The 14,804-nt window shown below is 48.6% G+C and overlaps 2 protein-coding genes across 7 annotated transcripts in view; one reads left to right on the top strand and one right to left on the bottom strand.

Moving 5' to 3' along the window:
- Positions 1-11,879, bottom strand: part of LOC310902827 (uncharacterized protein) — a 32,154-nt gene extending 20,275 nt beyond the window's left edge. For 2 of the 5 annotated variants that reach the window (XM_083844949.1, XM_083844950.1), the window contains exons 1-2: positions 11,055-11,870; positions 258-1,111 (exon numbers count right to left, since the gene is read on the bottom strand). In XM_083844949.1, the coding sequence (XP_083701075.1) occupies positions 258-1,111; positions 11,055-11,103 (903 nt within the window). In that variant the 5' untranslated portion in view covers positions 11,104-11,870. The other 3 variants (XM_083844951.1, XM_083844952.1, XM_083844953.1) reach the window with 2 other exon arrangements.
- Positions 1-14,804, top strand: part of LOC310902831 (uncharacterized protein) — a 42,384-nt gene that overhangs the window by 15,613 nt on the left and 11,967 nt on the right. Inside the window, exon 7 of one of the 2 annotated variants that reach the window (XM_083844960.1) lies at positions 8,764-8,985. In XM_083844960.1, coding sequence (XP_083701086.1) covers positions 8,979-8,985 — 7 coding nt within the window. In that variant the 5' untranslated portion in view covers positions 8,764-8,978. Of the gene's footprint in view, positions 1-1,117; positions 8,986-14,804 lie in introns of those variants that run through there. The other variant, XR_014587028.1, reaches the window with a different exon arrangement.

Genomic DNA, 14,804 nt, shown 5'->3' with positions numbered 1-14,804 from the left:
AATCTAAAGCTTTCTGAAACACTGGAACCTCACAAACTGTTAGTCATCCTTACCTACAGACTACACGGGAATCACTTCAGAATTTCACTGCTATGAAAAGAAACCTTAAACATCAACTGCCATGATTTGCTGCTCACAACAGTTTCAGGGGAGATTTTCTAACTCAGACGTGTCCTGACCTGAGGCAGACAACAGAACCTTGACTGAGGTATTTGGACAGGCCTAGCTACAAGATGCAGTTTAGGTGCCTTCCTTACCTCACTCAGCCTACAGCATTCATCCATGTATTCATCCAGACTGTCACTTGTGGGGTACTTCTTCAGCGGATGCCCAGGGATCTGAAGGTCTTGCATGCTGCCAAAGGTCTCTGGGTAATTGTCAGCAATTGTCTTTGGCTCTTCTACAGGATCTGGGGTGGGAAGAGTGCTTTCCCTGGGTAGGTCCATCTCTGGTGCAGGTTCCTTTTCCAGAGATTGCCTTTCGCTCTGGTCAAAATGTTCATCAGGATCTTCTCCTTCCTGAGAGACACTGAAGTTGTCAAGGGGAGCTGTAGGAACCTGCACAGCATCAGACTCCTGGCTGTAGTACTCTGCTTGCTTTTCACTCTCTGGACCTTGGTGGCTGACTTTTCTGGCACGTTCTTTACATGTTCTCATTATCAGATGGTCAATTTCTGGAGAAGAAGAGGTGCTAAGCACGCCCGAGTCGCAAAATGAGTCTCTGTTGTGAAGCACAAAGCTCTTCTCTGAACCTGTTGGCGTTGATGGAGAATTAGCCCCGCTTGGCAATTCCACCCCTGAGTCCTCAGATTCAAATTTGGATAATCTGTGAAATTGGCACTTGGACTCGAAGGTGCTGAGGTCAGGCAGTGTGGCTACATAGTCTGTGCCTGCCGGGGCATCTGCACAGTCTGGGTCTGCTGGCGGGGCCGCAACATTGGGGCTTCCCTGGCAGTCCTGGGGGAGGCTGGCACCGGGGAGATGGGGCTCTTCGGTGCAGGCTGCATCAGTGGGAGCCTCTGGTGTTAGTGCTGGGTTCTGAATTCCTTCGTTGCTCAGTATCTTCATGTGTGTTAGCACTACTTTGTCCTCAGCAGGTGGGCTCTTCTTACCTGCATAAAGGAAAACAAGTAGAAAGTCACAAGGGGCTGCAAAGCTCAGTCTAATCTATACTGCGTTGCCTGAGGGATGTGAGATGGAAAGCTGTCTATATAGTAATGCAGTAGAAGGGGGCAGCCCTGGTTTGTTTTTCTTAAGCTATATGAGACTTTCTTGTAGACTTTGCTGTAACAGAAGTGTTTTGTTTCACAGACACTGTGTCCTTCAGGGGGGCCATAAATGCAGAGTGCTGATTTAGTAGGTAGGTAGGAAACAGTATAGGGAGTCACATGAATTTTAGTCATTACCTGCATGCAGACACAAAGAAGCACAAGATAAGATATTAATTTAAGGCTAAACTACTTCTTCTGATTAATTGTATTCTGAAGCAGAAGCAGGAAAAAAAAAGTGCAAAACTAAATGTGTATTTCTGGAGATTTGAGTGAATTTCGGGCTGCAACAAGTAATTTGCAAACTGTTTGGTCAGTAGTGCTCTGCACACATACAGGTGATGAAAAGCAAGTACTGATAGGAAAAGTAAATGAGGCATTGTAGATCTTTTTCAGTCCCTGCATGGCTTTATCTATGAAGTCATTTCTTTAAATGAACTCTTACCTTCCTTGTAAAGAGAAAGGGTATGGGAGCAGCTTTGTTCATGAGTTTTTGCACGTGGGCAAAGATGACGCATTTCCACATCACAGATATTTCATGCAGTGATGTGGATGAAGTGTTGAACAGCTTCTGGATGAAAGGCTGACCTACATGAGCTGAATATCTGGCCCAGGTTTCCTCACTGTTTTTCTGGATCTAGCATTTCACAGAGCAGAATTCTGAGCCCTTATTACCATCTGACCCAGGGTACCTCGGAGGGCTACAATGCACACACACTTCAGGATATCTTACTTCCTACTTCATTTCCTTTCAATCCCCTCTCCTACTTTCCTTCCTTTTTGCCTAGCATCAAACCTGCAGCTGCTTCAGAAACTCACTCCTGGCAGCGTAACTGTCCCTGCGCAGGTAGAGAAGTCTGGAGCCCAGCTGGAAGGGAGCTCTGCTCTGTGCAGCCCTCCTTCACAGGAACCCAGAAAAAATCCTGTTTCTGAAACAACCCATTCAGCCTTCCCTCCTCCAGCTTGCTTTCCGCAATGTCAGCAGACGAGAGAATTTTACTCATCAAGTCCAAGCTCGCTATTATATGAGTCATTTTCTACTTTACTTAAATATGCCTTCTATTTGATCTTAAGAATTTCTTGGAACACCACTGAAACATGCCCTTCACTGCTCATCGGCAGGCACAGATTTAATATTTCACACTGGATTTTCAAAAAGGCTGAGAGTGATAAAGAATCCTATCTGATGGGAATTCTTTGGGGCTTTCTATGAGCGTGTAGTGCTTTTAGCCCCTTATAAAAGATCTTGTTTATCCAGTACAGACCTACACGCACCTCCTTTGACAGCATTCACAGGCATTTCTCCACTGCAAAGAGCCACATTTGAGTCAGTGCCGGACTGTCAGCAATGCAACACCAGTGCATTGCTGGGATGGGTGACAAGAGAAAGACATTGCCCATGGAAAAGCTACAGGAAAGCATCATCGGGAGCTGTCTGTGAAACAGGGCACTTCCTCTTGGGGTGAGCATGGTGGACCTTGAACTGAGGACAAGGAAGAGGGAGCCTGCTTCACAGATTCATGCACAGCAAAACACTGACAGTAAGAGGGGCCTTGGTGCAAGGTCCTGGAGGGAGGTGGTGGAGCTGAGTCGTTACTGATCGGGAGTGAAAAGCATCTCACAGCTCAGCTGCCAGCTCCTCTTGGCAGCTGGAGGCAAAACGCTGTACCTGCTTGAAAAATAAAAGGCTAGCAGGATCTTTGGATGGCATCACCACCCCTGATGGCACAACAAAACCACCAAGAGTCAGAAGGAAAACAGTTGTGCAGCATTTTCTTTTTAAGAGCAAATCATGCAGCTGTCATTCCTACCAGGAATGACTGAACGCAGTGGTAGTCTATTCCCACAGGATCTGATTGCCTTCACTTATTAATCATCCCATGCTCTCGTTTGATTGGAGATTCTCTCACTGTCTTTCAACCTGCCCCTTTTTTTCTTGCTTAACCGGTTTTACCCTGGCCTACACAAATATTTCTTTGTCTGAAATCAGGAAGCAGTGTAATAACATGAGGTCTTGCTGCTTACAGAAGGAGATGTCAGATGCTTTAATTCATATCTCTTATGAATACTGAAGCTGCAATGTGAACTGCAAAGTTTGGTGGAGATAGAAAAAAATAAAAAAGAGATTAACCCCCTGACCCTCATGAGAAGGTCCCCTCAATTCCACCAGCTCCAGAGCTGAGAAAGTTGTCCCCATCCCGTGACCACAAGCAATATCAAATGGTTTCAAAACAATTTATTGTTTATCTGTTGTAGGCTGCAAACCGTTGATCTTGTCACTGACAGGCCCTGTAACCACAGTGCTTGATTTATTTCTGATTTATCCTCCCAGCCCCTTGTGATGATGCAAAATGTTATCATCTTCCATCACAAGTTTAGAATGGATGCAAAAGACAGCAGGATTTTGCAACACGTTCAGGCACCTGATCCTCATTCATTCAATGATACTTTCCCATGATCAGCAAGGTCATCCATGCTACTGCAGAGATATCAACTGTGATAAAGGCAGCAACCTGAAACTGGAGTTCTTGCTTCACCTCACATAAGTAATAGTCTCTTATTCCTCTTCATTAACTGGGTTATGGCCTCTAAACCATGGGCCTTCCATGATGCAGACTGTTTCTGCTACAGATCTTGAAAGAGGCAAACAACAATGCAAACAACAATGCTCAGCTCTTTGAAACGTGGTGCCAACAAACCCTAGAATGGTGCAATTAAAGTTCACCTGTGCAGCTTACAAAAAAAAAAGTTGGCCTGACCATCAGCTGCTATAAATTAGCTCTTTAGGTGGGGTCCTAACAACGTTGTGATAGTTACTGTGAGGTGAGATTTTAGTCTGCAAGTGTTTTGTCCAACAACACCCAAGGGGCCAGAGCAAAGCTGGGCAGGTGGCCTCCTGCTTGGCGCTAGATGGAGCATGCTGTGGGGGTAGCATTACAGGGCTGTACAGCGGCTTCTGAAAGAAGGTGTGAAGCACTTCAGAGAGCTGAAGGGTGGCATTAAAGCTGGTAAGATGTATTTACTTGTGCTGGAGGCCAGCCAGGTTTGACACTGCTGCTCCCTGGGAAACCAGCCAAGACGTTTAGTTTTGTTTTGCTTCTCTTCGTTGGGCTGGTTTTCCACACCCCTGCTGGGGTGGGGGTAAGGTACTATAAGATCCAGCATTCAGACAGCTGGCTGGGATGCTGGTGAGGCAGTGCTGGGGGGGATGGAGCTGTGTGTGCATGTTTAGGAATCAATACAGTTTCCTGCAGCATCTCTGGCAATGCATGCCCAGACCAAGTGTTGTCTTGGGTTAACTTGTGCTACTTGCTTAGTAGCCCTCTCGTGGGGTTATATGGCTCTTTAATTGCCCTAGAGATAAACAGGATTCTCTGGGTTGTAATACATCTATAAATGACAGTGATTGATGATGTATAACCTTGGGCAAGTTGCTGGGCTTCCTGCACTTGCAGAGCTGGAGGATAAGGCTGCTTCCCCCTAACAGGGAGGCAGTAACAGTGCAGCAGCTAATATCTGGAGGTAACTGGTCGGGAGTGAAGGGAACTGATGTATCCCAGCTAAATCTCTAGAACTTTGCTTTGCTTCACTTCCAAACTGCTTTCTAGGATACTTCTCTGTTGGCAGTTAGCAAAGCCTGGCAGAGAGGCTTAAATCCTTCAGAGGTGATTACTCTCACATCCGCTTTCCTTTCCTTGGGGGTTTAAGTCCCAGCGCTTTCCTTTCCTTGGAGGTTTAAGTCCAAGTGCATTTTTCCTGTTTCACAATAACCAGCAGCTGCCAGGGCACAGCCTAGTACATTAATACAGAGATCTCTGACCTGAGGAAGGAGGATGGGTTTCTAAGCATGAAAATGCTTTCAAGAAATTTCTTTATCCCAAGTAAGCTACGTGTAAGAAAAACACACAGACAACTGTCTAGACAAAACTCCTAGGCATTCCCAGTCCTGCCCAGACCCAACTCCTGCGAAAGCTCCAAACCTTCTAGTAAACAACAGCCTGTGTTTAAATCCCCATACTCCAAAATATTTGAAGTCAAAGTCTAGTCTTTTCTTTTTTGCCTTTGCCTCTGATGTACTGACTCAAGTGTCATATCGTAGCATTATTGGGCTAGTGGAAGGACTGGTGATGGAAGAGGCCAGGGTGTTAGTGGGGTGACTGTTGCTAGTGGCAGTACAAAGCTTCTGGAGGAGCTGGCATTGTGCAAATGCTTCTGATCATACCACGCTGCAAACCATATGGTGCTGCTTTCCTCCCTTCTGATCTGTGTCCATCTGTCTTCTCAAAATGTTCACCCTGACTTGTGTACTGACACAGATGGAGCCATGCTTTGTTTCTCTCTCTCTCTTGCACTTGTGTTACAAGCGATGGCAGCACTGGAGCCATCAAAGCCCTCTGCTTGTCCCTAGAGCTACTGCAAGGTTCACGTACAGAACAAACCCCTCTACAGCAGGCTGTGCTGGCAGGGTTATTGAGGCTGGCAGTCCCAGGCAGAGGAGTGAGGTGAGCAGTCCTGCGTAGCTCAGGGAGCCTCTTCTGCTCCTGCCTACCACAAGACACACAACTCTCTCTAGATCCAAGCCTGGAAGGCTGGTACTCCCCAGCTGTAGTGTGCCGCAGGAACAAAGAGCATCACGAATGGCTTGAGTTGTTGGGGCAGCAGGAATTGTGCACAGCTGCCCTGCAAAGGAAGACCAAAGTCAGACCCACCAGTCTGCTCACCTCTGAGCACAGGAGTAAGACACACCTCCAAAACCCCATAAAGGGCTTTTTTTTTTTTTTGGCACTGCACAGAGGGCCTACACAGCCTGTGTAGTAACCCATCTGTCTCCAGCTGTGCCAAGGGTTCAGTCCTGTCCCATGCAGGGCAGGCTCAGTGATAGTGCTGGGGTCTCCAGGTAACACGCTAAGAGAGAATCGCTCTGTACCAGCTTGTGAAGAATTACAAGGCAGCACTGACTAGCAAGTGGAGTCACGCTCATGACCTGGAAATGAAAGGCTGCCTCTCCCACTCCGTCCTTGCATTCCCTCATTTTCCTTCCTTTACAGCCTCCCTCTAGCTCTGTTGCCTGCTATGTTCTCTAACACTGCTGGCAGCACAGCTCAGGTGGCATTTCCCTTTTGCTGCAAAGAGGGGATTTTTTTTTTTCCTCACCAGTGATGAGGTTTCAATTTCCCAGCATTTAAGAGAAAAGGGTCACTTCCTTTCTGAAACAATAGGCATTTTTTGCTGCTGACTCTTCCACCATATGTGCCGGGAGGTGGGGCTGGGTTGTCACCTCCTTCTTAGCGCTGGCCCACCAGCTGGCCCTGACGCAGGGTGCACGGGAGCTGCTACTTCTGCAGCTGGGCAATGGCTTCTCTCACACAGTCCTGTGTTGTTGCATGGATGGGAGTCCTGTACTTAGAAAAGTTGGATCGCTCCTAGGCTGCTGGGAAAAACAAGCAGCAGCCACTCCCTGATTGACCTTCTGAGAAGGAAATCTAGCTCTATGAAGTTTTTCCATCAACTCCCATGGGGTGAGGATTTCCCCACCTCCTGATGTCTGTTGAAGACCAGATCCTAGTCTTGGTGATGCCGGGGATGCTACTGGGCACAAAGTTTCTGCATTACCAAGTCTTTCAAGCAAAGCTAGTCTACGAGCACAGCACTGTGTCTTGGGCTGCCCTATCTGAGCAAGGGCTTTTCCTAAGCAATTAGGATGATCTGGAGCCTTGTAAGTTCTAGGGGAGCTTATGGGAAGGTGTTGTTGCCTCAGCTCACCAGTTACAGCCTCCATCTGCAGGGGTGGAAATCTGTGAAGGCTTGAAAGCCTTTTTTTTTTTTTTTTTGGGGGGGGGGGTGACTGACAAACACATATTTGCAGAGGAATGTATTCCCATGTGGTAGCTGAATATTTGTGTGATAGACCTGGTCCTCAGAATTTGTATTTATATTCAGCTGGGGAACCAAAATGCCTCTGATTTTTTTGGGGGAATATAAATACGGTTTGATTTGTTAGAAATGTCAGATGTAAAGGAAAGGTTAAGACCAAGCTGAGATCTTGGACAGTCCTTCCTTGAACAGAAAGATCTTGGATAGTTTGGTTCTGAGGTGCTCTCCAGTCTCACAATTATTAAAGTGTGTGAAGTTCCTCTGGATGACAGTTTGGTAATATAATATGACCAGAAACATTATAGATAACCCTAGAGCTGCAGCAGGTAATGATAATTCCATATAAAATAAATGCTGTGAGAAAGATAACAGGGTTCAAGGACTCTGAAGAGGCATTCATTGCTTTAATATGTTATGTTTTGGAAGAGGAGATAATGATAGCTGTTTTCAGGCATTTGAGGAGCAATGAGCTGGAGATGGATTGTTTACTGATGGATATAGTTGGGGGAACTAAAGAGGAAATCGTTTTCCAAGTAGTGAGGCCACTTGACATTTTTACTGCTTGCTCCTATTGATTCCAAGTGACCTGTTAAGTTTTTGAAACAGGGCAACAGGTCTGATAAATTAGTGACCTCTGGCAGAGTCCTGAGGCCCAGCAGGTCCCCACAGGCCACCTGGTTTATCAGGTACTTGTGCAGGCTGGCAGCCACCATTTTTAGGCTGACACCTGACCTTGTGCATAGCACCAGCTAAAGAGCATCACCCACTCGTTACTGCATTTCCCTTGCAATTCGTTTCTCTCAATACACAGCCCAGAAGGGAAATCGGGCCAAGGGGAATTCCAGTGCACAGGATCCATGCCTAAATCCTCCCTGCGCTGCCTCGTAACTGCTCCTGGGGAGGGGGTGGCTCAGCTCCAGCAGGCACCTATGGGGCTTTTTGGGGAGGCTCCATCAGGGAGGATCACAGCTCTTGCTAAAGACCTGAGAATTGTTCTCCACGGACACTCCTGTGCCCTCCTTCACGAGGGAGGTTCAAAACAGGTTTTAATTTTATTTTTTTATTTTGCCCCTGGATCTGCTATGAGTAGATACTAGGCTAATTGCAGGTACTGGAGGCTAGCACGGAGGAAAGATCCCCAACCTACTGCACAGGGCTAAACACACTGGGAAGTCTCGTAGGTACAAGGCCTTCCTGGTGAACTTCTTCATATTCAGATAGCTGTCTCTAGGATGAAATATCAGAAATAGTCTTGCTTAAATGCTCTGGCCTCCTTGACTGGGGACACTGCAGAAACTAACCTTTACCTCATCAGAGCTGTGACAACTGCTGGTATGTCCTGCGTCCCTTCATGTGGGAATGTGATGGAAACAGGACACTATCTTTACAGTATAGTAACACATAGTAGTAATAGTATACAATTTGTATACTATTATAATAGTGTTGTAGTAGTAATAGTATATGCTTGTTGTTAGGATATTTATATTGTTAATATATTTAATGCATTAAAATTATTAGTATATTTAACATATTAATAGTATACAATTATAATTATTAAACTATAACTATACAAATTGTATACTATTACTGTAGTAATTTCTACCTCTGTATTTCACAAACAGGCAAGTATAACAGCAACGTAACTAGTTATCTAGTATGCAGCTTGATAACACATCTGAGTAGAAAATGAAAACGCCTTGGCAAAACTGCTTAATTTAGAAGACCTTTCCTTGCCTGTCTGATTTTTCAAGCCACCTCATATCATAAAGGTGTATTTGGCCAGGAACGTGCTGGGAGACAGGAGGCCCTCTGCAGGGATGGAACTTGCCCCCCAGGGATGACAGGTATGTAGTAATTCAGGTTTTATTGCCTATAATAAGCTTGGATAAACAATTGTTCAATAGCCCTACAGACTAAAGTCATTAAGACCCCAATGCTTCTGCTGAAGTCAAAGGAACTCACGAATGGTGTCAGAAAGGTCGCTGGAGCTATTAACCCATTCTTCATGAGCAGTCATTGCTGTCCCTAGCTAAAACCCTGGAGAGCTTCTTCAGCTCAAACAAGGTAGCAGTAGGCAGGTATAACTGTACCAAAGAGGATGTCCCAAATCTTATGGTGGCAATGACAGTAGTGAGGATTCCTGATTTTGTTGCTCTCACTGGGGCCAGATGACAAGGAGAGGCAGGCGATGCAGCACCCTGCAGCTGTGTTAGACCAAACTTGCTGTTAGGAGAGGTCCTGACAGCCTGATACCCTCCGCTCCAGCAGCTTTTGCAACAATGAGAGCCAGATCCAGCCTATACCTCTGGCACTGAGCTGCCGCTCTAAAAACATTGTTTGGTTTGTATTCTGTCTCCTAAGCTGCATTTCTATCTGCAACTTTAAAGTTCCTGCCACAAAACTTGCAAGAAACAGCAAATTCTTGGCTCTTTCCGTATAGAGATGGGGCCCAAACTGAGATGCAAATAATATTTGATGTCCCTTTCCAGATGAGGTGATTAGGAAGTGCCCTCCCTGTTTCTTTCTTAGATTCTAGCTGAATCTCTCTTTTGATTCCTCTGTGCCCTGTGTGATTAGTCTGTTCCCCTCACCAAGTCCTCCACCATCCCCAGGACAATAGGGCTGTCTGGGTGATGAGGGACACTTCCATGTGGAAGAACAAGCTTCCTTTCCGCTCCCAGCCCTCCTGGGAGGTTTGTGCTATACCACTGAGAAACAAGTTCATGGCCAAATAACACCTAGGGGGAAAAAAAAGAGCAGTTTCCACCATTCTGTAAAAGGCATCTCTTCAAACACTCTCTGCATCTTGTGGCAATGTTGGAGCGGTTTCAGAGCAGCACTGCTCTAGAGCAGCTTTCTGTTCAAGCCAGTCCTTCATGCCAGGGGGATGCCCACTGGTACAGCAGCTGTGGTGGCTCTGCAGGAGCTCCCTGCCCTGCAGCAGTCCCAGCTCAGCCTGCAGATGGGAAGTCAGGACGCCAGGCAGCAAAATCACTCCAACACGGTGCCTTGCAACATCTTTACTGTCCTGCTGTTGCGCAGCAAAATCTGCTGAGACCCTGGCAAACTGCAGCCACCTCCATGCCAAGCAAACCAATGCAGTGCAGCCATGTCAGTGGGGACAAACCACAGGCTCTGCTTCCAGCTGGTACAAGTCAAGCTGATGGGCACGCAGGAATGCCAAGGGGATTCTGCTACCCAGGCTTGCGGTCTCAAAGCCTACAGAACTGGCTAAGAGATAAAATGTTCTTTGACGCATCGTGCCTGAAAAAGGCAGGCTGAGATCACATCAGCTTACAAAGTTACAACTCATTCACTGTGGGACCAAAGCTGCCTTTTCTGCCTGGGTCACCACAATTCCATGGGAGAGGAGGGAGCGAATAAAACGGCTCAGCCTGGTGGCAGTCCCTGTCGGATGGGGATGCTCCAGCTGATGCCCGGAGCGGCGGCAGGCGTGCAGCGCTGAGGGCAGACCTGCGATGCCCGAGGAGATGGGGTGCGCGCAGCCCCTGCGGGTGCTGACCCCGTCTTCCTTCCCCTCTCCCGAAGCAGTTTGCCCTCCCTCACCCGCTCGGAGCCGGGACGCCCCTGCCTCTCGGGAGCCCCTCCGCACTCCCAGATGCCAAAGCAGCCTCTCCCAAAGGGAGAGCCAAGTCCTTCCCGCGGCGCGCTCCTTCCCTGCGGGGCCGGGGGCAGCGGGGCTTGTCCCGGGGGTAGGGGGGCGCAGCAGCCGCCGGGGCCGCCTTACCTGCGTGGGGACAGAGGCAGCCGGAGAGCAGCGAGCGCAGCATCGGGCCGGCGGCGGGGCGGGCAGGGCCGTGCTGCCCGCAGCGGGCCGGGCACCGCCCGGGCGGCCCCGGCCGGGGGGGAGGAGCGGGGCCGGGGGTGTGCCGCGGGGGGCGGCCGGGCTCACCTCGCCTCCAGGGCGCTGCCAGCGCGAAGCTCCGGTGCCAGCTGAACATGCCGCCGGCCTCAGCGCCGGGCCGGGGCCGGGGCCGGGGCTGGCGGCATCGTCGCCGGGGTGCAGAGCGTCCCCCCCCCGGGGCCAGGGGTCGGGGGTCCGGGCTAGGGCATGGCCGGGAGCGGAGCTGGGTTCCCGGCGAGGGCTGCGGAGCGGCGGGCGGGCGGCCAGCAGCGGCTTATAAAGGGAGCAGCCCTGAGGAATGCGTCTCCCTCGGCTGATAAGCCGAGATGACTGGAGGGGTTTGAACTACCTTTGCAACCCCCAGAGGAGGGAGGGGGGAGGAGGAAGAAAAGACGGGAGAGAAGCAAAAGGGAGAATATTTCAGCACTTGCATAATGTCAATAAACAACCCCCCTCTCAAGTGGCAGGAAAGGAAAGGCTGGAATGCTTTGGGTGGGGAGGAGCGAGAGTGGAGTGGGCTCCTCTTCTCCCCCTCTCCCATTTCTCTCTTCTCCCATTTAAATTCCAAATTTTGTGCATTCGTAATGCAAAACTCTGCCTTGATTGTACCTAGGGCTGCAGGCTATGGGAAAGAGGGGTGAGGGACGTGGCAGGACGGCCCCAAACACGAGCTTCCATGGGCAAGTTCATGGTGCCACGCCAGTGCAGTGAGCTTTAAACACGAAGGGCTCTGTTTCACCCTGGGCACGGCTACATGCACCATAGTGCTGTGCCAGGAGCCAGCCTTGCTCATGCTCTGTTAGCACACACAAGAAATTACTTCTGAGCTAGATTTGAGCACTACAAGCTCCCTACAAGCAACAGCCCCATAACCTATATGGGGTCTGTCTGCTAAGAGTGCCCATCCCTGCATTACTTCTCCCATCCAGACTTGTGCTGACTCCAGCACTGTCAGGAGGAAACGTGCTGCTCCGCCGGTTAAACCAGCCCAGTTCAGTGGACAGGATCAGCGGCCCCCATGCAGACAGCAGAGACGGCGGTGCTACCTAGGGCTGGATTGGTCTGGGAACAGCCCTAAAGTGAACCAACCCTGCTACAAGTGCCATGAGGAAGGCCGCGGGAGGGGAGCTGTCAGGGGAGATCCAGTCCAGCCACCCCTCTCTACTCCCAAAGCACTCCTCAAGCTGTGCCTCTGAAACAAATGGCCAGATACCAGCTGAAGTGAATGAACTTTTTGTTGTAGTGAGGCTTGCTGATTGTATTGTATTGTATTATTATTTTATGGCTCCCAAATCCCATCACCCAGCAGAAGAGCATGCCTCCTCCCCAGGCTGGGAGATCCGTTGTGCTGCCCCTTGCTCTCCTGCTGCGGTGGCATGGTGTGCTTACAGCCTGCACCTAACACCTTTATCCTGTCCTTACGGCACTCAAGGCTCTCAGTGAGCATCCAGCACCTGCTCCTGGTTTTCTGGTAAAGCAAAAGAGGGTCACATCCAGGGCTGGTGAGAAGGAGAGGCCATAAGGTCACTTGGGGAAGGAGGTCCATGTATAACATGCCTGGTGCAGGGGTTTTCCTCTCTGAACCCCCCCGCTACATGCAGATGTGGAGTGTTTGGGTGAAACAGTTGGGGAGGCTGTGGCCCTGGTGGCTTTCAGGAGAGATGGAGCTGGGACTGTTTGTGGTGGCCTCCTCTTCATCTTACCATGAGGTATTCTTCGGTTAGAGACTGTTTTATAGGAACAAACAAGTACAAGTTATTGCTTTGGAGGAGGCAGATGGATCTGAACTCCAGCTTAAGATAGCCTTAATAGCTACAATAGCTGATAAAGTGCCTGCTGCTTTACAGTATTTAGAATGAGTTTCCCATTATTTGGCCTCATGTTGCAAATGGTGCCAGCTTTCAGATGGTGGTAGGTGTTGGGCACCCACTCGCATAACATTTTCCAGGATGAAGGGGTGGTGTCAGAGCATTGAATTATTAGAGTGGAAGGAGGATTTACAGGTGCCTTAGGCTGAACTCAGTAGCAGCCAGAGGGATGTGGGGGACAAAGCATTGCCTTCTCACCTCTGAGGGCATATCATATACCTTCCCTGACTCAGTTTGCACACTGTTTTCTTCCTGCCATAGACCTCCACTGTTCTATACACTGCTGAACATACTTCCATACTACCCAGAATCTTTTTTTTTTTTTTTTAAGTAGTTTGGAGATGAAAAAGAAAAAAGCAAAAAACCCTACTGTGCTGATGTCTTTATGCAGTTGCAATTCAAAGTGCTCTGGGAAGGACTAAATGCATAAAATAATTATTGCACGGGACTTTCCCTTTTTAATAGGTATATGGAGCACTTTTTCATCTTTGCAAGGCTTCTCCTACCCAGCTGTTCTCCAGGAGACATTGCTTTAAGTTGCTTTCAGCTCAGACCAAACCTGAGAGTTACTGAGGATTACAACCAGCATTTTCAGACGTGTCTTGTGATTTGGGTGCTGCAGTTCTGGGGTCTTATTTGTCAGAGAAATGTTTCTAACATGCAGTGAGCAACAAGTTCGATGCTTTCAGAAAATCAGGCTGCTAAAGAGAAAGTCTCAAGCTGGCCGTTTCTAAGCTCAGTTTACCTTCTTGTGTTCGGCAAATGCTTGGGGCCAACAGAAATGTAATAAATGAAAGAATCCGGTGACAGTCAGGTTTTGAACAGGAATAGAACATCCTCTGGAGTGCACACAGGCCAAGCACTCCAGCCCTGGGCTAGGGCAAAACTTGGAGTGAAAATGGTTGGAAATGAGTGCAAGATTTTAACGCTCTAGGTGCTCTTACGAGAGGGTGTGTGTGCGTGTATGCAACTGACAATTAACACTGGAAGTGCCCTTTGTTGACACAACCTGTGACGGTGTTCAGAGTCTAGCGGGCCCCATAAAGCTATTGTTAGCTGTTGTGCATGGTTATTTTTGTCGGCACTTGACAAATTTTAGTAGCATGACTTTTTTTTTTTTTTTAATAAGATGTGTGTTTTAAGGTTGGTTTTTTTTTTTTTTTTTCAGCACAGGTTATTTGCATATTAGCATTAAAATGGAACCAGCCGGGGAGGCAAGCAGGCTGCCCAGCTGCTGCCAGGCGCCTCGAGGGGATGCTGTGAGCTGCCAGCACAGGCCTGGACCCTGTGCCACGGCTCCTTCCTGTCCATCCATGTGCTGAGTGTGTGGGATGGGTTCTCCAAATTGCAACTGGGCAGGAAATTCCCTCTCGAGCTGCAGAGGATGTAAGAGGAAGAGGAAAAACCTCTTAGTCAGCATCAGCTTGGTTTCTGATGGACGCATCGGTTTCCTTACCCATAAGAAAACTCTCCACCCAGAGAAGTCCCCTAGTGTGGAAAGCTGTTGTGTCTCTGGATCCCCCGGGCGTACAGCTGCATCCTATCTCTCTTGTCCACTTTGTGAGACTTGGGGCTGGTAGGAAGCAACTTGAGAGCAGAGGGCACTTCCCTACAGCAGAAAAGCCGGGCATGAGCTTCCCAGGGCTGCTCACCCTTTGCTGAGCTCCTCAGGCTGTTCAGACTGTAAAATGCTGGGCAAAGTCTGCCTGTAGTGTGATCTTTGTCGTGTGATTCCCAAGTTAGGCACATGGAAAGCAAGACATCTGTATTTAGGGGTGACTTTTGAAACCAACTTGTGCTACAGGGGTTGAAATCCCCCCCAGATCTTCCACAGTAAGTGACTTACAGCATCTGCTGAGAGACTCTGCAGTTGCAAAGGTGGATGACTGTCAAATGTGATCTTTTCTTTGAAAAACTCCCCAAAAGCCAA

Source organism: Anser anser (genome assembly GCF_964211835.1).
Source record: "Anser anser genome assembly, chromosome: 7".
NCBI lineage: Eukaryota > Metazoa > Chordata > Aves > Anseriformes > Anatidae > Anser > Anser anser.
The sequence above is the reverse complement of the archived record's forward strand: the minus strand, read 5'-3'. Positions and strand labels throughout refer to the sequence as shown.